Source organism: Chiloscyllium punctatum, chromosome 5, assembly GCF_047496795.1.
Source record: "Chiloscyllium punctatum isolate Juve2018m chromosome 5, sChiPun1.3, whole genome shotgun sequence".
Taxonomy (NCBI): domain Eukaryota; kingdom Metazoa; phylum Chordata; class Chondrichthyes; order Orectolobiformes; family Hemiscylliidae; genus Chiloscyllium; species Chiloscyllium punctatum.
In genome coordinates this window covers 75,785,531-75,811,925 of record NC_092743.1, presented here as the reverse complement: position 1 = coordinate 75,811,925, position 26,395 = coordinate 75,785,531, and the positions used below count along the sequence as shown (strand labels likewise).

The window sequence follows — 26,395 nt, the reverse complement described above, 5'->3', positions numbered from 1 at the left end:
GAACCACCATGCTACCGCAAATAGAGATGAGGAGGAATCTCTTTGTCTCTGAGAATGGTGAATCTGTGGAATTCCTCACTGTGGTGTGCTTTAGAGACTGAGAGACTGGACTTTTAAATCGCGAGGAAAAGCAAGTGTTATGAGGAAGAGGTCGGAACGTGGAGTTAAGGATTATCAATATGATCTTGGCAGAACAGATTTGCTGGGCTAAATGGCCAACCTCTCTACTTATGGCAGCGATGTCAGAAGGAGGCCAATTTAAATAATTTACTTAGCATTATTGGCTGAAGATGATTGCAAATGATTCAGCATTGTCTTTTGCACTGATGTGTTGGGCTGCCCTGTCATTGAGGATGAGGAATTTGCCTCGTTTCTGCCTTTCTGCTTAATTGACCACCACCATTCATGACTGAAAGGTGGTGGGATTGTACAGCTTTCATTGTTGATCCATTGGTTATTTTAAAATAGTTACCGAGTAGACTAGGATTAGGTACACTTCAAGGAGCTGATGGTTTCAATTGAAGAATTATTGAAATTTATTTTTAGAATAGATTACTTACTGTGGAAACAGGCCCTTCGGCCCAACAAGTCCACACCGACCCTCCGAAGAGCAACCCACCCAGACCCATTCCCCTACATCTACCCCTTCACCTAACACTATGGACAATTTTTAGCATGGCCAATTCACCTAACCTGCACATCTTTAGACTGTGGGAGGAAACCGGAGCACCTGGAGGAAACCCACACAGACACTGGGAGAATGTGCAAACTCCACACAGACAGTTGCCCGAGGTGGGATTTGAACCTGGGTCTCACAGCCTTCTATATCCAATGAATTTTGTTAAATAATTTGAGGTGATGGCTAAAGGGGAACATGAGTGTCTGTGCATGTTCATTTAAGTGGACTTGCAGAAGGTGTTTGGCTAGGTTGCATGCCAGAGACCATGAACAAAAACAACTCATTAAATTGCGGGTAACTTGGCATGTAATGAATTTGAGGATGTCGGCAGCAGAGCATGGATAAAAGACCTGCACTGAATCTTCTAGGATTCGATGTCGTAGGCAAAGTCGCCTATCTGATACAGGGTCATCTCAACACCCTAGCCTGGAATAACGCCTCCCATCAACCTCTGATTTTTGTCCTATAGCGATTGGTGGGCTTTTGATTCAGTCATCCACCTTGGGTGTTTTATGGTGGAGGGTAAAAAGTGGTAAGGTGTGCACTGAAGCACAGTCATTAGGTAAATAGGGGTAGGCCTTGTTTTTGCATAGTGAGTGAAGGCTAAACGGAGTTCTGAGAACACACTTCTGAGAGTGAATGAAAGTCCACTCAGAGCAAGGGCTGAATCTTGTAAACAGTGGGTGTTATCAAAAATTTGGTTATCCAAGTGTATTAGTGGATGGAGAGTCGGAGTAGAGAGCATCTTTTTGTAACATTTTTACACAGTACTTGATTCACTTGTCCCATGTCGTGGGTACCAGAATGCACCATTTTAACAGTGGATCACGGTTAATGTTGAATCCTTCAGGTTTGTCGGTGCACTTTTACACAGCGAAGCGCTTTTTCTTATTCATACATTGTACATCAGAACGATGGAAGATTGGGCAGACAACACATGCATCGGTGAATAAAGAAAACATTGGCAACAGAAGGAGGATTAGGAGTATGGAGTACTTTTGGTCGGTCTTCACCTTTCCAGCTTGTTTTGTGAACTGCAGAAGCTGTATAAAGATAGAAGGTTCCATTGAGAAGGTATAGGTTGACAGTCTCAGTGCATGAGGGTTCTGTGATTTTGGTACTATATGTTTAATACTGCAATTCATATGGTTCATTTCAAAATTTAGCATGGTCAATTTATCACCTAACCTGCACATCTTTGGATTATGGGAGGAAACCGGAGCACCCAGAGGAAACCCACACAGACAGGGGGAGAATGTGCAAACTCCACACAGACAGCTGCCTGAGGCGGGAATTGAACCTGGGTCCCTGGCGCTGTGAGGCAGCACTGCTAACCACTGAGCCACTGTGCCGCCCCCAAATGTTAGTTGATGTTGCACGAAGCAGTGTTGCCTCCTCACAATTTTGAAAAAGGAATAAGTTATTATTAAGCAGCCAGCTGGATTCAGTTGAGCCATGTGACCAAGCATCCTGAGAGAAGTAGCTCACCATTGAGACCTCAATTCATAATGCAGGTCGTCAGCTGTTCATTTCTGAAGTTAAATGGTCATTAACACCTTTTTGCAGGTTAGTTATAAATTGCTGACTTATGTTGGACTTTTTAAATTTTATGGGGTAGTTGTATTTTATAGATTATAAAACACTAGTTAACATTTCAGAACTGTCAGCAGTTTCATGACTGTTGATTATCTGACTGTTGACTTCTGAGAAGTTAATTCTAAACACATGATTATAGTAACTATCCTTGCTGTGTTATTTACCGTTTTCTTAGAGTAATCATTATATGTCTTAAAATTAATTAATGGAATGACAGCATTTCTGGCTAGGCCAGCATTTACTGCCCATACCTAATTGCCCAACAGCCAGTTGAGAGTCAACGACATTGCTGTGGGTTTGGAGTCAGATGTAAATCAGATCAGGTAAGGATAGCAACTTCCTTCTCTATAGGACAATAATGAACCAGATGGGTTTTTCTGACATTCCTCAGAGGATGCATAGTCATTGTTAAAATTCTTAATTCCAGATATTTATTGAAATGAAATGCCACCATTTGCTATAGTGGGATTTGAACTGGCTTCCCCAGAACGTTACCAGGATATCTGGATTAACACTTCAGCAATAACACTGCTAGGCTTTTGCCTCCCCATATATGTATCAAGGTGGAAATATGTATTGAAATTTAGTCTTGGGTTCATGACTAGGGATATTTAATAACCTTGCCTGCCTTTGAGCCAACTGTATTATTTCCTAAACATTATATTCCCACATGGCTATCTGTACTTGTCGCTCCCTTAATCTTATTTACGGTGTTCTCTGCATTCACATATATAGTGCAGTGAAAATTAAGGTAACTGTGTTCCTTCTTATTCTGCTCCCATCTAATACCTTAACTGTTTCTTTTGCTAGCATTACTATCTCTTCCGAGTCTGTTCACCTCCTGAATTCTATACACTGCCAAGTTGGTCGAAATCCTCTCCAACCCCAGTAGCAAAAGAAATTATGAGAACCTTGGTCCCAATACTGTTCGAAATAAAATCTGTCTGGCCAACGTATAACTGGGCCCACAATGCCTGCAATTTAAAGCCTTTCCTCATGCCCAATCTTGTATTATAGAATAGACTCCTCAGTTTGTAGTATTGTTCTTGGTAGTCCATCTCAAGAGGAATGTATTGAACTTGGCTAAGGTGCAGAGTAGATGCAATAGAATACACATGAAACTTAAAAGACGTGAATTATGTTGACTGGTTGTAGAGACCGTAAAGAGATGATCTAATTGAAATGTTACAATTATACGATTTAAACTTATTATACTTTTCTATTTCTCTGGTGGAGTGTTCAGGACAAGAGAACAAAAACTTGAAAATCAAGCAGCTTAAAGCAAATTTCAGGAAGAGCTTTCAACAAAGGATAGTTTGCAACTTTTTCTAATCCCCCCCCCCCCCAACTCCATCCAAACAATCTGTTTAAGCTTGAAACTTCCAGAATTGAGATGGGTAAGCAAGGTTTTGGAAAACCAAGGCAGGGAGTTGAATGTAAGATGTAAATAAATCATAACCAAATAGAATAGTAGAACAAACTGAAGAAGCTGAATAACCTACCAATGTTCTTAATGAGATATTTGCATTTAAATAGCAAGAGCATTAATCAACACATGGTGTCTAAGTAGGTGAAAATGTGGAGTGCAGATGCTGTACATTATAGTTAAGGTTAGAGTGGTGCTGGAAAAGCACAACAGATCAGGCAGCATCAGAGGAGCAGGAAAATTAACGTTTCGGAAAAGCACAGCAGTTCAGGCAGCATCCGAGGAGCAGAAAAATCGACGTTTCGGGCAAAAGCCCCGATGAAGGGCTTTTGCCCGAAATGTCGATTTTCCTGCTTGGATGCTGCCTGAACTGCTGTGCTTTACCAACACCACTCTAGTCTAGAATCTGGTTTCCAGCATCTGCAGTCCTTGTTTTTAACCAAATTGACATTTCGGGCAGGAGCCCTTCCTGATGAACGGCTCCTGCCCGAAATGTCAGATTTTCTGCTCCTCGGATACTGCCTGACATGGTGTTTTGAATCTCAAGGTATCATGTGGTCATTGCTGGGGAATCAACTTTTTTTTTCCCAATTTAAATCAGTGATTTAGATAAAAGGAATGAAGTCATGGTTGCTACATTTGCATATAACACTTGGTCAGCAAAATATCTTACAAGGAAGACCAGGAAGTTGCAGATGGCCTTAGATGAGTTGAGTCAGTGGGCAGACATTTTTGCACAATATAATGTGAGAAAACTGCCACACCATGGTCCAGCTACCATGGTCTACTGCCTCCATACTGCACTCCCAAACACCTTAAGACCTTCCGCTCACCACCCTTCGTCCCTCCCCCTATCATGTCCTCCCTCTTGTCATCATTCTCTTACATCCTCCTGTCTTTCCTTGCATCCTTTCATCTTCCTCCCCCTTGCTTCCTTCCCTCTTCTCATGTGATATCGTACCCCCCCCTTGTGCCACCCCTTTTGCACGCCATCTTTCATCCCCACCCTAATGTGCCGTTTCTGTCTCTCCACTCTTTTCCCCCCCCCCCCCCATTCGCTGTCTTCGCCACGCCACCCCCCCACCCCAATCTGCACGTCATATCCCCACCCCATCTCTCGCAGTCATCACCACCACCACCACCCTCCCCCCTTCGCGCGCCGTCTCTTGCGGCCCCCCTTTACATGCTGTATCTTGTGCCCCCCTTCACACATCCATCCTGTTCCTGACCTCTTTGATCCATGCCTCACTGTGTGAGCCCTTTAAAGTGTCCACCCTCAGTACAGCTGTGATATTCTCCCTCAACAATAGCCCACTCCTCTTTTACATTCCTCTTATTTTATCCTGAAACATCTAAATCCCGAAACACAAAGCTGCTCATCTTGTCCCTCTTTCAACCAAGTTTCTGTAATAACTATAACATCATTGTTATGTGCATTAATTCAAACTATAAGTTAGTTTGTTTTGCCCATCATACTCCTCACATTAAAACAAATAACCTTCAGTCCGCCAGTCCTGCCATGTTCAGTAACCTCTGTCTGTCTGTTCTTCCTTTTCGGCTTACTAGCCCTACTCAAGTCATTTCAATTGCTGATCTGCTGCTCTGGTTCCTGTCCCCCTGCCACACTAGTTTAAATCCTCCAAATGGCACTGGCAAGCCTTACAGCCAGGACATTAGTGCCCCTCCAGTTAAGGTGCAATCCATGCTGCTTGTACTAGTCCCACCTGCCACTGAAGACACCCTAATGATCTACATATCTGAAGCCTTCCATCCTTGGCCAACTGTTTAGCTGAGTATTTAACTGTACTGTCTTTCTGTTCCAACGCATGCACCATTAAAGACAAAAATTCTGAAGTTGCAGTCCTGCTGTTCCGCAAGCTCTGTAGTAGTAGTACATTTTCAGTTGAGTTGGTATTGAAATCAATGTAAGGGTAGTGAACATGCTGACCTTCATGCTAGTTAGGGTTCCTGCATCAGGGCAAACCCCCTCCCCCAAACCACTGAAAACGTTGGCCCCTTCTCCCCTACAAAAGACATTAGTGGCCCCTGCTTGGTAGTCCCGCTTAACCAGAAAATTAAAAGTTTACCTGCTTACTCACCAAAAGAAAAATTGGTCTCCCTATTTTGGAGTAAACAAGTGTTTAAGTGCAGACTATTTAAACTCTTCACTGGCAAGCTACACCTTGTCTGTTAACACCTCAGAGTACACCTCTCATTGCCAGATAAATTGATTAAATGGTCATATTTATAAACAGACTTTCAGTTTAGACATTGTGAGACCTCACCCCCTCATATTGATTGGGGGAAAAGGCTAGAGGGGTTATATGACTTCCTTTCTTATTTTTGGATTATTCAGGAAATTGCTCACTGTGGTATTATGTAAGTCATCTTTATTACCTAAAATCTAATGTTGGGGTTCTTGTTTGTGGCTTTGTCAGAATTGTGATAGGATTCTTGCTGTTTGAAATGCATATTGCAGTCTTGAGTTATGAATAGTGTTATGGACCAGACCAACCCTGCTCAAAACACATCAAGGAGCTAGCCTAAGTCCTAACATTTATCATATTAAAAGGAGGTGTCAGGCACTTCATTCCAGAGGTGATTTGATTGGACAAATTGAGGCTTTAAGTAAAATTCACTTACACCACAGTTAAAATACTAAGAATAATGAATTGGATTAACTTCAACACCATCAAAATGCTTAACAAAATAATATATTACTTAACTATTTACCAACTGTCAGTGTGGTGTTGGAAAAGCACAGCAGGTCAGGCAGCATCCAAGGAGCAGGAGAATCGACGTTCCGGGCATAAGCCCTGCACCAGGAAACCAATGTAAGGCTAATGCCTGAAACATCAATTCTCCTGCTCCTTGGATGCTGCCTGACCTGTTATGCTTTTCCGGTACCACAGTCTTGACTCTGATCTTCAGCCCTCACTTTCTCCTACTTATCAACTGTTGCAATAAGCGTCATCCCCTTAACATACCTTGGCAAAGACAGAATCAGCAAAACTGATTTCTGTCACTTGTTGTTTCTTCCAGCCTAGACAAGCATAGGCTGGAAAAGCATTCCAAGCCAAACAGCATCAGGTGGTGGGGAGGTCAATGTTTCAAGTATAGCCCTTCAGTAAGGGAGGTGGGGTTAAGGGAGCTGCAGATAGAGAAGAGGGGCAAAGGGTTATGGGTGGGGAGAGGGACGGAGTGGTAGGTATGACCTAGTGGTTTAATGGGAGGAATGAGAATCCAGTTGGTAGCTGGAAGGAGGGGTTGGTCAGAGGGATGGGAGGGAGGAAGGTAATTGAGGCATGGGTAGGAAGGTTATTTGAAATTGGAGTCCTCAATGTTGAATCTTCTGGGCTGTAGGGGGAATCAGACTGCCAATTGGAGGAACACCACCACGTCTGGAGACGTGGTGGTGTTCCTCCAATTGGCAGTCTGATTCCCTGTGGGAATGGAGGAGACCAAGGATGGTCATGTTGGAAAGGGAGTGGGAAGGGAATTTGAAATGGGTGGTGACCGGGAGGTCAGGCTAGTCCTTATGGGCCCAACTGAGATGCTCTTGGTTTACATTTGGTCTCACTGTACAGAAGACCACATCAGGTGCATCGGACACAGTAATGTAAGTTGAAGGAGAGGTGGGTAAACCTCTGTCTCACCTGGAGGTGAGGGAACTGGTGTGCGGGCAGGTTTTGCATCTTTTATGGTTGCAGGGGAAGGCACCGGGGGTGGTGGGGGGATTGGGTTGGTGTTGTTTTGGAGAGTAGTGCAAACCAAGGAATTCTGAAGAGAATGGTCCTTGTAGAAGGCAGAGAGGAGTGGGTAGAGGAAGATGTTCTTGGTGATGGGATCTCGTTGGAGTTGGCATAAGTGTTTGAAGATGATACGTTGGATATATAGACTGGTGGGGTGAAACGTGAGGACAAAGGGGAACCTTGTCATTATTGTATTTCGATGGGATGAGGTTTAGAACAGTCAAGCAGGGAATAGAGGTGGTGAGATGAAGGGCTGCCTGGATGACTGGGGGAAAGGCATATTGTTTAAAATAGTAGACATGTGGGATGCTTGGGAGTGGAACATCAGAGCAGATGCAATGGAGGCGGAGGAGTGTGGAAAACTGAGTTTTTGCCGGATACGGGGTGTGAGGAAGCATAGTCCAAGTAGTTATGGGAGTCTGTGGTTTCGTAGTAAATGTCAATCAGTAAACCTGTCGCCAGAGATGGAAACAAGGAAGTCAAGGAAGGGAGAGAGATGTTCAAGGTAGACCAAGTGAATTTAAGAGCAGGGTGGAAATTGTCGGCAAAGTGGATGAACTACTCCAGTTCAGCCTTGGTGCAGGATGCAGCACCAATGCAGTTGTTGATGAGATGGCGGAAGAGTTGGGGAAAGTACCTGAAAGAATGCATCCAGCAGCTGAGAGAAAACTCGAACTTTTGCAGCAGCAGTGAAAGAGCTGTTTATAGCGACTTCAACTCCAATAACCCTGGATCTCTGTGAACCTGACTCCATCCACTCATGCTTCTTTTGTCTAATTTTTAAAAACCTACAAAGCCATTTACTCTGCTTTCCCTGGAACCGACACCTCTTCACAAGGTTGACCACACCCTTTTTCAGAATATTCAGGAGAGAACAAATCCCTCATAAAGGCACATATCATCACAGTAGTGATGGTAGAGGTTTCAACTTGCTTACAATTACATAGCTCACCAGGAATGTTTCCTGCTGTTGCTCCCTGTCTGGTGCTTATTAGAATGATATGCAGATTAATTTTCAGGTAAAATTATGAAAACATATTCCTTCAAGTCCTGACTAAGAGGCAACACACTATCCACCGTGCCGAAAGACCTCCACTTTTGGCATCTTTTTATTTAAGAGCATTCTACTTCAAATGCTGTAGCATGTTGGAAATACCTGCCAATGCAGTAGGAAACCAATTTACCTGACATTTTTAAATGTTGATTGAGCTGAGTGAATGGCATGTATAAAATGCAGGAATATGCAGGTTTATGTTGTTCTGATGATGATGGGGGGGGGGATGTTAGGGGCTTCTTGGAACTACAAATTGAGAGATATCATTTGTCATGTGAGAAATGTGGTTCTTGTTCGCATCAGATTATGGGCTGAATGTTGACCCTGCTAAGTTTAAAAGGGTCTAGCTGAACTAAGTTGTGCAACCACTTAATATTTTGGGGTGGATTCGGGGGAAAGAATATACACGAAACTATCTCATGGATTTGCAGCTAGCAATGACTTAATTATGTTAAAGTTTGGATAATTTTTCCAACAATATACTTTATTCATCAAAACTTGTTCAATAAAATGATTTGACTCTTAGAGTTTGCACTAATATTCAACTTGTCCCTTCCAGAATGTTCCACTTAATATGTTTGTAACAGATTTAATATTTACAAAATTCCTGACCTCAAATGTATAGGTATATAGCTCAAGGATAGAAAAAATTAAAGTTGGGAATTACTTAGTGCAAAATATGTTACAATATCTTCTACATACCATGCTACATTCTGAGGCACTTCAAAATTACGACTGTTCTTTTTTGAAATGGACAGATTTTTGGATGTCACACAATCTGAGGAGTTCTGCACTTTTCCAGTTCTACACTTTATAACCTTCTGGACTTAATATTGAGTTCAACACAGTCAAATTGTAAACTACCTCCCATTCCTTTCCCTTAAGCTCTGCTTGTTATGTTCTGTGTCACCGTGTCCTCTCTCCCATCCCTCTCCTCCAGTGAGACTGTCTGTTCAAGTCTGACAGTTAGACATGCCCTTGTTCTGCCATTCTCACATTCCAATCACTTAATCTGAACTACCAATATCCTGTCGTCACCACCCCCTGTTATAGCATAAATACTGCCTCTCTATACTTCAGCTTGATAAAGATTCACCTAGACTCGAAACATGAGCTTGCTCTCTCTCCATGGAAGCTACCTGACCTGCTGTCATCTCCACCATTTCTTGTCTTTAGGACAGTTTCTAGCTTCTGGTTGTACAATGACTTGTATGGACTAAAGGGGGAAAGAAAGGAAGCTTCGGGAATTGATTTTGATGTTCTAAGCTTGTAATGCTCACTCATTGCATCAAAGAAAGAGCTTTACTCCACAAATAACTCGTAAACACGAGCATTGTATTTGCTAAGATTCCAAATGAGTTCCATCTCTATTCCATCTCCTTTATTTTAAGTGTAGAAGTTCCAGGATAAATTAACTCAATTAAAAACTAGATAGAAGTTCTAGTTCTCTTTTGTAAACTTGTTTATGGGATGTCGGAATCACTGGTTTGGCCAGTATTCGTGGTCCTTTCAAATTGTCTTTGCCAAAATGAGTAGTTGTTTGAGACTGCATTAGTCATCAGTGTAGATTTGTGCAATTTGCCATAATCAAAATGTACTGCATGGATCCTTGATAAGAGCTGAGACTTTCAAGTGTTTCACTATTCAAAAATACTTAAATAATCATTTCATAAGCCCATAATTTTAGGTACTGTCTGAATTGTTAACTGTCAAGCCTACAATCTTTTCCCGTTCGCTTCCTTCATCGTGCCCCCTTGCCTTATACATTTATTCTTTCTTTAATGTCCCCTTCTAGATTTTGTATTCCTGTTTTTTTTTCTCCTTGCTCTTCACTGTATTATTTTAATTTTAGTGGAATTGTTTTCTTCCTGTCTCTGTATTCAGGTAGTATCAGTGACTGAATACCATCGCAGGATCGATGCTCTTAATGCTGAAGAACTGTGCAAGCTTTGCAGACGTCTCAAGGTGCTCCATCCGTAGTTAAACGCAGCATATATTTCCCCAAAGAGCTAGAGGAGATGTGGTTGCTTGCATCCCAGATTTTTCTCAGTGGCAAATATGCTTCCATTGTGTTTGTCTCAATACCAGCACTATCAAAACTTTGCAGAAAATTCCTTTTATTCACTTGCGGTGCAGTGATATGCAATAGTTTGTTAATTATGACATGGGGGAGGTTTTATGAATTTTCTGCCCTCCATATCTCACAGTACAGTCCTCAAACTACGCTTGTTATCACATGATGTGATGGTGAGCAGTTTCTCTAAATTGGTTTATTGCAGGATTTGATGAGGAGGAAAATTCTGCTGAGAATGCAGAAGGTGAACATAGTCTGCGATGATTGTGCCTCATCTTTAATGTAGTACATTTGGAATAAATTTTCTCCAATTGTTTGCATTCTTCTCAGCTTTGACTTCCACGCTGTACTTGAATCCATGTGCATTCTAACTTGCTTGTGGCAGTAATGCTCTTGCACAGTATACCGATAAGACAATAATGATATTAAACTTACAATGTGAAATTCTATCCATGTTTTAATTTAAAGCTGTTGTGTACAGAGTGATAATAACAAGATTAAATGATCATCATTTACAGCTAAACAGTTATTTTGGTCATCTATCTTAATACACTGCAGTGAGGTAATGTGAAGATTTCTTAGGTTAGCGTTTTGACTGTCATTTTAAAAATACCTGACCTGGAATGGTACTGTTCAATTAAGGGTAGGTGTGTTATTGATGTATTATTAAATTTGCCTTGAAAAATTCTAGATACTTTATTTAGTCAAAATGTCCACATTATTTGCTTTGGAATAAGCAAAAAAAAACGAACGAGACTGAGTTTGTGTTTATTCTGAAAATGTGGTGCGATAATTGAGAAATGAAGCCTGAAACTTTGAGATTGTCCATTCACTCTAATTTGAACATGTCGGTTGTGTAAGGTGATAGACCTTTCTTAGGTTCTTTTCCTGAGATTTCACATATAAGATGCAATTAGCACACATCAACTTCTGCAAACAGTTAAAGTTTATTGAAGCTTGAACAAACTAGGTGAGTCCTTTGAACCCCTGCAGGCATGCGAGGTCGAATCAAAATGAAGCCCTGAACAAAGAAAACACATTCCCTTGACACAGGTCAGTTGGTCACGCTCACAGATGTTCAGGCCGCTCCCCCCAGTCTAATGGTAGAATTAGATCACCCTCTGAAATGATGCAAATGCCCTAATCCTGTGGAATCATTATGCAGACTGTTTCCTGATTCAGTGATTCCTCAAGACAATGTAGGTGTGATCTACCTAGCTTCAGGGGATGGCTTATGAAAGCATTTCTGAATGGAAGAGATTAAATGACAGTTTAATTTGACAATGGAGGACTAGTAGCAAATGACTGCCTAAATGGAGTGGCAGACGTTTGCATTCTTGCATGAATGTCCAGAGCAATATTCCAATTTAAGCTTTTAACATTACACTTTTACATAGTTTCAGTTCAAGGTACTGAACTAAGGTACCTTCCACCTAAGGCTGGAAGAGTTGTGGTTATTAATGTTATCCCTGCTTTTAGATAACAACACGAGAGGAAACCAGTATGAAGCAAAATACAACAATAAAACTAGACCTGGAGTCTGAAACGTTTCGGCCAAACCTAAGTGAAAAAAGTGCCCTACTGCAAACGGATCAGATTGAAAAGGTAATTATTTCTCAGACAATAAATTTGAAGCATTGAAAAGTACCGAGGCATTTTATCACCTTAAAATGTTTTGATGTGAGTTGTTATTGAAATTACTCCACTTAATTTGGGAATGAAAACCTCAAAAGGAATGGAATAATCTATAACGGACTGAGTAGAATTAGTGGCAGGAATTTAAGGCCGGATCTCGCAAGAAGGTGGAGATTCCACAACTCCCCACCTGTCTTCAAGCAGGTCTGGTTCAGGAAGGCTTGTGGTTGCTCTCTTGCAGAAGTGTTTCAGTACTGTGTATTAGAACCTACAAATGGTTTACATCATTTCTATTTTTCTAAAGCACTGAACAAATAGTTTTGTCCAACTGTCAGTCTTAATCAGAAATGATGTATTCATTACCAGATTCCTTAGAGTCAGATCAACGGCACAGCAAAAGGTTATTCGACCAGTCTATCTGCAATGGTCCAAATCACGACCTAACTATTCTAATCCCATTTTCCTCGACTTGGCCCATAATCTTGTAAAACTTGGCATTGCATATACACATCTAAATAGATCTTAAATGTTATGAGGGCTTCTGTCTCTATCATCTTTGCAGACAGTGAGTTCCAGACTCCCACCACCCTCTGGGTGAAAATGCTTTCCTCACATCTTCTCTAAACCTTCTCCCCATAGCTTCATGTTTGGATATTTAAGGTATGTAAGTGAAATTGTTAACAGCATGACTGACTGGTATCATTGCTGGTAAAGGTTGGGCAAATTGTCTGTAATATTTTTGTGCATCCATGCACAAAGGATGCAATCTTGAATTATTATTTCATGAGTTTGTGAAGCATTCAAACAGTACAAAAATGGAAGTTAGACTTGGATAAACCAAGAACAATGAATGAAAGATGGTTTATTTAGGATACAGAAAAGTAACCATGTAGTTTAAGACAAATAACAATATTGACGCAATGAATTGCATCAGTTTAACAGTTTTAGAAAAGAAGTTAGTAACATGGAACAATGGACAAAACAGCTTAGCAGTGAAACAAGTGTGCTTACAGTTAAAGAACTGTTGACCATAAAGTGAAGGTGGAGGAAAGTTTTGGTATAATTGTGCACCGAACTTTCACAGCTGACCAACTGTGAAGTTACAGACATCTCTGGCGATAGTCAAAGAAAACTAAACAATGCAGTGGATTTTCACAGCTGACCTTCAGAGACCTCCTTATCGGAACTACATATATAGCATTGATTTCAGATCATTGATTTCAGAGCCTGATCAACTAAGTATGTGATTTTAAGACTTAAAACTTATAAAACTTGACTTTTTATAGGTTCCCCAAAAAAATTAATAGGGTGAGTTTTTTAATGTCTTACTGAGATCTTTTTTGATTAAATTTTTAATATAAAAGATAGATATTAAGTTATCCCAGAGCAGTGTTTTTGAACAGTGAAACAGTTTTTGTGAAAGTGTGATTTTTTTTTGGTATATTCTGGGTGTTAGATTGTTTGAGATAGCTTTTAGAAGAGTGATGGGTGTGGGAGATTAGGGAGAATTACAATGTTCCTGGAGATTGTCTGCAGGAAGTGTGTTTGGATGGAGTCCTATCTGATCGCATGAAATGGTTGGAGCAGCAGTTACAGTCTATGAGAAATTCATAAGAGCCAGGGGATGTGATAGATGGCAGAAGGTAGAAAAACCACAGATGTAATAACCTAGGCTAGTTACCGTGAGGAAAGGTAGGGGAGATAGGTAGTTCAGGAGTCCCTTGTTGCTATCTCCGTCTTAAACAAGTATGCTGTTTTAGGTAATGTCCGTTTTCTGCAAAGACCATTTCCTCCATGACAACCTGGTCAGGTCCACCCTCTCCTCCTGGCATCTTCCCCTGCCACCGCAGGAATTGCAAAACTTGTGCCCACACCTCCCCCCTCACCTCCAAGGCCCCAAAGGAGCCTTCCACATCCATCCACGTTTCACCTGCACATCCACCAATGTCATTTATTGTATCCATTGCTCCCAATGCGGTCTCCTTTACATTGGGGAGACTGGACGCCTTCTCGCAGAGCACTTTAGGGAACATCTCCGGGACACCCGCACCAATCAGCCCCACCGTCCCATGACCCAACATTTCAACTGCACCTCCCACTCTGCCAAGGACATGCAGGTCCTGGGCCGCCTCCCCCCGCCATTCTCTCACCACCCGACACTTGGAGGAAGATCGCCTCATCTTCTGCCTGGGAACTCTTAAACCCCAGGGCATAAATGTGGACTTCATCAATTTTCTCATTTTCCCCTTACCCCAGTTCCAACCTTCCAGCTCAGCATCATCCTCATGACCGGTCCTACTTGCCAATCTCCCTTTCCACCTATCCACTCCACCCTCCTCTCTGACCTATCACCTTTATCCCTACCTCCATCCACCTATTATACTCTTGGCTACCTTCTCCCCAGCCCCACCCCCCTCCCATTTATCTCTCCACCTTGGAGGCTCCCTGCCTTCATTCCTGATGAAGGGCTTTTGCCCAAAACGTCGATTTTCCTGCTCCTCAGATGCTGCCAGACCTCGCGTTCTTCCAGCACCACTCTAATCTTGACTCTGATCTCCAGCATCTGCAGTCCTCACTTTTGCCCTCGGGAGAACGTCCAGTGAAGTTATGTTGGTGAAACTGAGAGAAAAGGAAAGGATGATCACCTTAATGGAATTGTATTGTAGGCCCTTCAGTAGTCAGCTGGAAATTGAGAAGCTTAAATAGACCAGAACAGTACAGCAGAGGAACAGGTCCTTCAGCCCAAAATGTTGTGCTGAATGTGACACCAAATTAAATTAATCAAGTTTAAATTAGCCAAATTAAACACTTGGAGACTAATGGTTATAATACTATTAGTTTTAAAATAGTTATGGAAAAGGATAAAGTCTTCCATAAAAGTTAGTTTTCAATTGGAGTGAGGTAAATTTTAAGGGTATGAAACAAAATTTTCAAAAGTTGATTGGAGTAGACTGTTTGCAGGTAAAGGGATGACTGACAAGTGGGAGGTCTTCAAACATGGGACAACATGTATCTCCAGCCACCTATTGTACTCTTGGCTACCTTCTCCCCAGCCCCACCCCCTTCCCATTTATCTCTCCACCCTGGAGGCTCCCTGCCTTCATTCCTGATGAAGGACTTTTGTCTGAAACATCAATTAGTTCCTGTTACAGTGAAAATCAAGGCTGGTAAGATTAGGGAGCAATGAATAAGTAAAGATAGAGATTTTAGAATAAATAAAACTCGCAAATAATAAATGTCGCATATTAGATGTCTAACGCTAGGGGGGGGCATGCGTTTAAAGTTCAAAAGAAATGTGCAGGACAAGTTTTTTTTTAAAAAGCATGGTATGCATCTGGAATATGCTGCTCAGACTGGTGGTGGAGGCAAATACAATTGCGGCATTTAAGGACTTTTAAATAAGCACATGAATATGCAAGGAATGGGTGGTTATGGATGAATGGTAGTCAAAAGTGATTTGTTTAATTTGGTATCGTGCACAGCACAATATCATGAGCAGAAGGGCCCATTCCTGTGCAGTACTATTGTATGTTCTATGTAATCAAGAACCTACCTATTTCTGTCTTAAATACGCTCAGTGACTTAGCCTCCAAAGCTTTCTGCAGCAATGGGTTCCAGAGGTTCAGCACACACTCTGGCTTATGAAGTTTCTCCTGGTCTCAGATCTAAAGGGTTGTGCCGAGACTGCCCGTTGTATTCAGGTCTCTCGGTATTGTACAAGTTTCAATGAGCCCCCTCCCCACCACGGATCCAAACGTCTCAACCACTCCTGATTATGACAAGCCTTTCATTCCCAGGATCAATTCTTCTAAACTTCCTCTGGAGTCCTTCCAAACCAGCACATCTTCCGTTTACTATCGGTTTACAATATTCCAGAGTAGATAGGCAGGAGGCTGGAAGAACACAGCAAGCCAGGCAGCATCAGGAGGTGTAGAGGTTGACATTTTGGGGCGGGTTCTACACCTCCACAAGAAGGGTTACACCTAAAATGTCGACCTCTACACCACCTGATGCTGCCTGGCTAGCTGTGTTCTTCCAGCCTCCTGCCTGTCTACTCTGGATTCCAGCATCTGCAGTGTTTTTTGTCTCAATATTCCAAATGCAGTCTGACAAGAGCCTTATACAGCCTCAGCAGTCCACTTATGTGCTTGTGTTCTACCCTTGAAATTAAACCTGCGTTAACATTGAAATTCTAGTTCAGAACTCTCGAGTCCCTTTGTGTTTCAGCTTTCTGAAGCCTTTTCCCATTTAGAAAATATCTGCACTTGTATTCTTCCAATGGAACGACAGTTAGAGACAGTGAGGAATTTACAAGAGCAAGGGGATGTGATGGATGGCAGTTGTAGGAAGGGAGCTGAAATATTTGTTGCAGGAAAAGCGCATCCAAGGAGCAGGAGAATCGATGTTTCAGGCATAAGCCCTTTTTCAGGAATGGGGAAGGTATGCCAAGCAGGCTAAGATAAAAGATAGGGGGGAGGGGCATTGGGAATGCAATAGGTGGAACGAGGTTATGGTGAGGGTGATAGGCCGGAGAGGGGGTGGGGGCGGAGAGGTCAGGAAGAAGATTGCAGGTCGAGAAGGCGGTGCTGAGTCTGAGGGTTGGGCCTGAGATAAGGTGGGGGGAGGGGAAATGAGGAAGCTGGAGAAATCTGCATCCGTCCCTTGTGGTTGGAGGGTTCCTAGGCGGAAGATGAGGCGCTCTTCCTCCAGGCGTAATGTTGCCATGGTCTGGCGATGGAGGAGGCCAAGGACCTTCTTGTCCTTGGCGGAGTGGGAGGGCGAGTTAAAGTGTTCAGCCACGGGGCGGTTGGGTTGGTTGGTGCGGGTGTCCCAGAGGTGTTCTCTGAAACATTCTGCAAGTAGGCGGCCTGTCTCCCCAGTGCCACTTCGGGTGCAGTGGATGCAGTAAATGAGGTGTGTGGAGGTGCAGGTGAATTTCTGACGGGTATGGAAGGATCCCTTGGGGCCTTGGAGGGAAGTGAGGGGGGAGGTGTTGGCGCAAGTTTTGCATTTCTTGCGGCTGCAGGGAAAGGTGCCGGGAGTGGAGGTTGGGTTGATGGGGGGTGTGGACCTGACTAGGGAGTCGCGGAGGGAGTGGTCTTTCCGGAATGCTGATAGGAGAGGGGAGGGAAATATAGTTGTAGGAAGGGAGAAGAGCCGCAGGTAAAGTCACATAGATGTGGTAACTCCAGGAAAGGCAGGTGGGTAGTACAGAAGTCTCCTGTGGCTATCCCCATTTCAAACAAGTATGCTGTTTTGGAAAATGAAGGCGGTGATGGATTCTGAGGGGAATGCAGTACGAATAACCAAGTTTCTGGTATCACGACAGGCTGTAATGTAATGATGGGTACGTCAGGTTCCAAGCAATCAATTGTGATAGGGGATTCTCTAGTCAGAAATGCAGACAGTTGATTCTGTAGCCAGCAGTAGAAAGATCAGAATGAACAAAGAACAAAGAAAACTTGCAGTCCAGAAACAGGTCCTTCGACCCAGCCGATCAAAATCCACTGTATAAACCTATCGCCCAATTCCTAAACATCTGTATCCCTCTGCTCCCCAACGGCACTGGGGAGACAGGCCGCCTACTTGCAGAATGTTTCAGAATGCATCTGTCCAGACACACCTTAAATGAATCTACCATGCCTGCCACTGCTATCTGTGCTGGCAAAGCATTCCAGGCACCTACCAACCTCTGTGTAAAGTACTTTCCGTATGTATCCCCTTTAAACTCCTCTCCTCTCACCTTGAATGCGTGACCTCTCGTCATTGAATCCCTTATCCTGGGAAAAAACTTATCTCTATCCACCCTGTCTATACCCTTCATGATTTTGTAGACCTTAATCAAGTCCCACCTCAATCTCCTTTTTTTTCTAATAAAAACAATCCTAACCTACCCAACCTCTCTTCATAGCTGTCACCTTCTATACCAGGCAACATCCTCGTAAACATCCTCTGCACCCTCTTCAAAGCGCCCATGTCCTTTTGGTAATGTGATGACCAGAACTGTACACAATATTCAAAATACGGCCGAGCCAAAGTCTTGAACAATTTTAACATGACTTGCCAGCTTTTATACTCAATACCCTGTCTGAAGAAGGCAAGCATACCAAATGCCTTCTGGATGACCCTGTCCACCTGTGCAGCCACCTTCAGGGTACGATGGACCTGAATTCTCAGATTTCTCTGCTCATCAACTTTTCCCAAGGCTCTTCCGTTTACAGTATAATTGGTTCTAGAATTAGACTCCCCAAAATGCATCACCTCACATTTGCATTGATTGAACTCCATCAGCCACTTCTCTGCTCAACTCTCCAGTCTACCTGTATTCTCCTGTATTCTTTGACAGTCTCCTTCACTTTCTGCTAGTCCACCAATCTTTGTGTTATCTGCAAACTCACTAATCATTCCAACAATGCCCTCTTCCAGATCATTTATGTATAATACAAGCAACAGTAGCCCCAGCACTGATCTCTATGGAACACCACTGGTCACCTTTCTCCATTCTGAGAAACTCCCTTCAGCTGCTACTCTGTCTCCTGTTGCTCAACTAGTTCTTTATCTAGCTAGCTGCACACCATGTGACTTCACTTTCTCCTTCAGTGTACCATGGGATGCCTTATCAAACGCCTTACTAAAGTCCATGTATGTGGCATCTACAGCCCCTTATTCATCTTCTGAGAAACCAGAAGGGTGCAGTTACAAATAGATAAACAGATTATGGAAAGATGTAGAGGCAACAGGGTGGCGGTGATGAAAAGTTTTAATTTTCCCAACATTGAGTGGGATACACTTAATGTCAGAATGCTGTGTTGCCTCCCTGGTGCCAGGATCAAGTATATCTCAGAGGATGCAGAATGTCCTCAAGCGGGTGAGGGGCCAGCAGGAGATCATTGTGCACATTGGAACCAATAACATAGGCAGGGAAAAGGATAAGATTCTGTAGGGAGAATATAGAAAGTTAGGCAGGAATTTAAAAAGGAGGTCCTTTAGAGTAGTAATATCTGGATTACTCCCAGTGCTACAACCTCGTGAGGGTTGTGAGAAGCTGGTGTATGGGAGAAGGATTCACATTTTTGGATCATTGAAATCTCTTCTGGGGTAGAAGTGATCTGCACAAGAAGGATGGATTGCACCTCAATTGGAAGGGTCTAATATACTGGCAGGGTGATTTGCTGGAGCTTTTAGGAGGATTTAAACAAGGCGGGGTGGGACCCACGGAGGTCATGAGGAAGGAGATCAATCTGAGACTTGTACAGTTGAGAAAAGGAACGAGTCAAACAGTAGGGCAGGCAGGGACAAAGCAGAGAACAAGGTAGAACTGATAAATTAAACTACATTTATTTCAATCCAAGGGGCCTAACAGGGAAGGCAGATGAACTCAGGGCATGGTTAGCAATTACGGAAACGTGACTCAAGGATGGACAGGACTAGCAGCTGCAAGGATGCAAATGGTATAGGAAGAATAGAAAGGGAGGCAAGAGAGGAGGGGGAGAAGTGTTTTTTAATGAGGGAGGATATTCCTGGAAGTACATCCAGGGAAGTTATTTGGGTAGAACTGAAAAATAAGGAAGGGCTGGTCACCTTATTGGGATTGTATTCTTGACTCCCTAATATTCAGCGGTACACTGAGAAACAAATTTGTAAGGATTTCAGTTATCTAAGAATAATAGGGTGGTTATGGTAGGAGATTTTAACTTTCCAAGCCTAGAATGGGGCTGCCGTAGTGTTAAGGGTTTAGATGGAAAGGAATGTTTTGCGTGTGTACAAGAAAATATTCTGATTGTGTGTGGGTGTACCGTCTAGAGAAGGTACAAAATGTGACCTACTCTTGGGAAATAAGGCAGGGCAGGGAACTGTAGACTGGTAGCCTGACATTGGTGGTGGGCAAGTTCATGGAGGGAATCCTGAGGGACAGGATTGACATGTATTTAGGAAGGCAAGGACTGATTAGGTGTAATCAGCATGGGCAATCATGTCTTGCGAACTTGATTTGAGTTTTTTGAAGAAGTAACAAAGAGGATTGATGAAGGCAGATCTGTGGATATGGTCTGTATGGACTTCAGTAAGGCATTTGACAACATTCCTCATGGGAGAGTGGTTAGCAAGGTTAGATCTCATGGAATACAGGGAGAATAGTTGTTGTTTTTCAGACTGGAGACCTGTGACTGCTGAAATGTCACAAAGAATTAGTGCTGGGTTCACTACTTTTTGTCATTTATGTTATAATGTCTTGGATGTGAACATAGGTATAGTTAGTAAATTTACAGATGTCACAAAAAATGGAGGTGTTAGCAAAGAAGGTTACCTCAGATTGGTCAGATGGGCCAGTGGGCTGAGTGACGGCAGATGGAGTTTAATTTAGATGAATGCGAGGTGCTGCATTTTGGGAAAGCAAATCTTAGCAGGACTTATACCCATAATTTTGTGGTCCTGGGGCGTGTTGTTGAACAAAGAGCACCTTGAAAGTAGAGTTGCAGGTAAATAGGATAGTGAAAAAAGCATTTGGTATGCTTTTCTTTATTGGTCAGAGTATTGAATATCGGAATTGGGAGGTCATGTTGCAGCTGTACAGGACATTGATTCAACCATTTTTGGAATATTGCTTGCAATTCTGGTCTCCTTCCTATCGGAAGGATGTTGTGAAACTTGAAAGGGTTCAGAAAGGATTTCCAAGGATATTGCCAGGATTGGAAGATATATGCTATAGGGGTGGCTGAACAGGCTGGGGCTGTTTTCCCTGGAATGTCAGCGGTTGAGGGGTGACCTTATAGCAGTTTATAAAATCATGAGGGCATGGATAGGATAAATAGACAAGGTCTTTTCCCTGGTGCATGGGAGTCCAGAACTAGAGGGCATAGGTTTACAGTGAGAGGAGAAAGATATAAAAGCGATATAAGGGGTAACTTTTTCACGCAAAAGGTAGTATCTGGAATGACCTTCCAGAGGAAGTGGTGGAGGCTGGTACAATTGCAGCACTTTAAAAGACGTTCGGATGGGTATATGAATAGGAAGGGTTTGGAGAGATTTGGGCCACATGCTGGTAAATGGGACTAGATTAGGTTCGGATAAGATTGGACCAAAGGATCTGTTTCCATGCTGTACATCTCCATGACTCAAGTTCATAACCCCACACTTTCCCACATTGCATTCCATCTGCCATTTCTTTGCCAATTCTCCTCATCTGTCCAAGTCATTCTGCTACATGTCCCTTCACGTACCTTTCTCTCATCTGCAAACTTAGCAACAATGCCCTCAGTTGTGAACAGTTGGGGTCCCAACATTGGCCTCTGCAGTACTCCACTAGTCACCAACTGCAATCTGAAAATGATCTCTTTATCCCCACCCTCTGCCTCTGTCAGTCAGCGAATCATCTATCCATTGTCAGCACCTTGTCCCAAAGACCACAGACTCTAATATTAATTTTAACACCCTCATGTAGGGCGGTTGCCTTCTGAAAAACATATAAGATATCGTCCACTCCTTTACCTAACTTGCTCGAAGAACAAAAGGGAAGTGCTGCACAGGAACAGGACCTTTTAGTCGGCCCTCCACACCTGTGCTGATCATCGTGCCCTAACTAAACCTAAAAAAAAACTTTTGCCCCTTGTTCTGTCTGTATTCCTCTCTTCCCTCCCTATTCATGTAACCATCCCATTGCCTCTTAAATGTTACCAATGTGCCTGCCTTCGTGTGAAAGTTTCCCCTTGCGTATCTCCTCCCTTAAACTTTGCCCCTTTCACCTTGAACCTGTGCCGCCTTGTACTTGAAACTTCAACCATGGAAAAAAGCCTTGGACTATTCACCTTATCTCTGCCTCTCATAATTTTGTAGACCCCTATTAGGTCTCCTCTCAGCTGCTGCCTTTCCAGTAATTGTTATTCTAGCCTTTTTAACCTTTCTTCCTAGTCAATGCCTTGGAGAGGCAACACGGCGACTCTTGTTCATGGCCACAGAACTGCCTGTCTGTGCTCCTGACTATTGAGTCACCTACCACTATTGCTTGCTTGGATTTTTCCCCACCTTTCTCTCCAGCAGAACTGGTTGTGGTGCCACAGGCCTGCTGTGGCTTGTACTGTCAAATCAAAGGTCATTCCTTGATCTGCTGTTCAGATATTGACACTCAACTCACACTGTTTGTACTTGTTTTGACACTCTTAATTACCTTACACAAATCTTTCTGCCGATAAATTCTATGACTGTGCACTTCCCTCCCCTTAGCTTGTGATTTCAAATAAACCTGTTGGACTATAACCCAGATTAGATAACTTACAGTGTGGAAACAGGCCGTACTGCCCAACAAGTCCACACCGACCCTCCGAAGAGCAACCCAACCAGACCCATTCCCCTACATTTACCCCTACACCTAACACTACGGGAAATTTAGCATGGCCAATTCACCTAACCTGCACATTTTTGGACTGTGGGAGGAAACCGGAGCATCCGGAGGAAACCCATGGAGACATGGGGAGAATGTGCAAACTCCACACAGACAGTTGCCTGAGGTGGGAATTGAACCCGGGTCTCTGGCATTGTGAAGCAGCAGTGCTAGTCACCGTGCCGCCCATAACCTGGTGTCGTTTGACTTCTGACTTATTACTTTCTCAAAGAATTCTGACAGATTTGTCAGGCATGATTTTTCCTTGATGGATCCATGGCGAGTTGGCATTACTTTACCATGCACTTCCAAGTGTTCTGAAGTCTCCTCCTTAATAATGAACTGTAAAATCTCACCAAGCACCAAGGTCAGGCTAACTAGCCTGTAGTTTCCCGGACCCAAAACGTTAACTTTGATTTCATACATATTTGCTGAGCTTTTCCAGCAACATCAGTTTTTGTTTCTGATTTAGAGCTTCCAGTTCCAACTTCTGTCCTCCTCCTCTTCTCTTTCCATCCCTTCCCACCCAATATTGCTTAATTAGTTACCTTCTGCTAGTCTTTAACGGCTTCCCAAACCTCTAGCTTCCCACAGATCATCTTCAGATCATATGATTGTTCTTTTTTGTGTTGCTGTACCCGACATCCCTGGTTGCTGCCTCCTTTCCGTAGTACAGCCAGAAATTTTTCCCATCCTCCATCTTAGATTACCCAGAATCCTTTGTCTAAATAAACTTTTTTTAGATTAGATTCCCTACAATGTGGAAACGGGCCCTTCAGCCCAACCAGTCCACACTGACCCTCCGAAGAGTAACCCACCCAGACCCATTTCCCTCTGGCTAATGCACCTCATACTTTGGGCAATTTAGCATGACCAATTCACCTGACCTGCACATCTTTGGACCGTGGGTATTTTAGGTGCTGGAGGTGATTTCCTCAAATTCTAGGAGCAGCAATTACTGTTTTATATGCTGTTGCTTTGTTTTGGAACTTTGGGAAAAAAAGGTCAGAGCAACAGCAGTTTTAAAAGGGAGAAGAATAGACAAAGCAAGCACATGGTGAGGTCGGTGCAGGAGAGAGAGAAAGAAAGAAACTGACACAGCCTTTGCTGTTTGAATTCATGGATCGCTGTTCATTGGAGTGCATCTGGGAAAATTAACAAACAGTGAAATTCACAACTGATCTTGGAGGAACTGTTGGGTGAAGTTCACAGCACAGAAGCAGATAAGTGTATTGTTTTAAGTGTGACCTACAGAAAGTCTGCAGTAGTGAGTAGAGTGGGTTCTTTCTTGATTATATGTTTTGGCTCTTGATTAAACTTAAAGTGGGCGGTACAGTTACACAGTGGTTAGCACTGCTGCCTCACGCCGCCAGAGACCCGGGTTCAATTCCCGCTTCAGGCAACTGACTGTGTAGAGTTTGCACATTTTCCCAGTGTCTGTGTGGGTTTCCTCCGGGTGCTCCGGTTTCCTCCCACAGTCCAATAGTGTGCAGGTTAGGTGAATTAGCCATGTGAAATTGCCCATAGTGTTAGATGCAGGGGTAAATGTAAGGGAATGGGTCTGGGTGGGTTGCGCTTCGGCGGGTTGGTGTGGACTTGTTGGGCCAAAGGGCCTGTTTCCACACTGTAAGTAATCTCAGGAGAAAGTGAGGACTGCAGATGCTGGAGATCAGAGCTGAAAAATGTGTCGCTGGAAAAGCGCAGCAGGTCAGGCAGCATCCAAGGAGCAGGAGAATTGACGTTTCAGGCAGAAGCCCATTCCTGAAGAAGGGCTTATGTCCAAAACGTCGATTCTCCTGCTCCTTGTATGTTGCCTGACCTCCTGCGTTTTTCCAGCAACATATCTTTAAGCGTGTAAGTAATCTCATCTAATCTTAAAAATACAAGCCATAACTATTAATTTAACCTGAGGCAGTGTTTGTGGAGGAATAAGATGGTGTTATTTTCTGGGTCTCTAGATTATGAAGAGGCAAAAATGGCCTTTAGTAGAGTGAAATGTGCTTCTTGTCAGATGTGGGAGTTTAAAAAGAGTTTAAGGATTACAGCGGATTATATCTGCCATAAATGTTGTTGGTTGCGAATCTTATCAGATCGAATGGATCGGTTGGAGAGACAATTAGAAATTTGCAACAACAACAGTATGTGATGGATAGCAGGTATAGGAATGGGGGAAAGTCTCAGATACAGTCACATGGATGGGTTAACTCCAGGAAAGGTAAGAGAGGTAGGCAGCTAGTGCAGGATTGGGGGAGACCCAGAGAGATGGTGAGGAAAGAGGTCAATCTGAGACCAATACAGTTGAGAGCAGGAGCAAGTCAAACAGTCAGGGCAGGCAGGACTAATAAATTAAACCACATTTATTTCAGTGCAAGGGGCCTAACAGGGAAGGCAGATGAACTCAGAGCATGGTTAGGAACATGGGACTGGGATATCATAGCAATTACAGAAACATGGCTCAGGGATGGGCAGGACTGGCAGCTTAATGTTCCAGGACACACATGCTACAGGAAGGATAGAAAGGGAGGCAAGAGAGGAGGGGGAGTGGAGTTTAGATAACGGATAGCATTACAGATATGCTGAGGGCGGATATTCCTGGAAATACATCCAGGGAAGTTATTTGGGTGGAACTGAGAAATAAGAAAGGGATGATAACCTTATTGGGATTGTATTATAGACCTCCTGATAGTGAGCGGGAAATTGAGAAACAAATTTTTAAGAAGATCTCAGCAACAGGGTAGTTATGGTAGGGGATTTTAATTTTGCAAACATAGACTGGGACTGCCATAGTGTTAAGGGTTTAGATGGAGAGGAATTTGTTAAGTGTGCACAAGAAAATGTTCAGATTCAGTATGTGGATGTACTTATGAGAGAAGGTGCAAAACTTGACCTACTCTTGGGAAATAAGGCAAGGCAGGTGACTGAGGTGTCAGTGGGAGAGCACTTTGGGGCCAGCGACCATAATTCTATTAGATTTAAAATAATGATGGAAAAGGATAGACCAGATCTAAAAGGTGGCTCACTGTTTCCTTACAGCACCAGGGTCCCAGGTTCAATTCCAGACTCAGGCAATTGTCTGTGTGGAGTTTGCACATTCTCCCCGTGTCTGCATGGGTTTCCTCCCACAATCCAAAAATGTGCAGGTGAGGAGAATTGGCCATGCTAAATTGCCCATAGTGTTAAGTGTACTAGTCAGAGGGAAATGGGTCTGGGTGGGTTACTCTTCAGAGGGTCGGTGTTGTCTTTTTGGGCTGAAGGGCCTGTTTCCACACTATTAGTAATCTAATTAATCAAATTGGAGAAAGGCCAACTTTGACGGTATTAGGCAAGAACATTCGAAAGCTGACTGGGGGCAGATGTTCGCAGGTAAAGGTACGGCTGGAAAATGGGATGCCTTCAGAAATGAGATAACGAGAATCCAGAGAAAGTATATTCCTGTTAAGGTGAAAGGAACGGCAGGTAGTTATTGGGAGTGTTGGATGATGAAAGATATTGAGGGTTTGGTTAAGAAAAAGAAGGAAGCATATGTAAGGTATAGACAAGATAGATCGAGTGAATCCTTACAACAGTATAAAGGCAATAGGAGTATATTTAAGAGGGAAATCAGGAGGGCAAAAAGGGGACATGAGATAGCTTTGGCAAATAGAATTAAAGAGAATCCCAAGGGTTTTTACAAATATGTTAAGGACAAAAGGTTAACTAGGGAGAGAATAGGGCCCCTCAAAGATCAGCAAGGTTGCCTTTGTGTGGAGCCACAGAGAATGAGGGAGATACTAAACGAGTGTTTTGCATCAGTATTTATTTTGG

General features: G+C 43.0%; 1 protein-coding gene across 12 annotated transcripts in view; it reads left to right on the top strand.

Annotated features, from left to right (window-relative positions):
• Nucleotides 1-26,395, top strand: part of oxr1a (oxidation resistance 1a) — a 511,841-nt gene that overhangs the window by 451,562 nt on the left and 33,884 nt on the right. For 10 of the 12 annotated variants that reach the window (XM_072570583.1, XM_072570584.1, XM_072570585.1 and 7 more), the window contains 2 exons: nt 10,392-10,472; nt 12,061-12,186. The exons of 1 other annotated variant lie outside the window; for it this stretch is intronic. In XM_072570583.1, the coding sequence (XP_072426684.1) occupies nt 10,392-10,472; nt 12,061-12,186 (207 nt within the window). The remainder of the gene's footprint in view (nt 1-10,391; nt 10,473-12,060; nt 12,187-26,395) is intronic. One more of the 12 variants, XM_072570587.1, reaches the window with a different exon arrangement.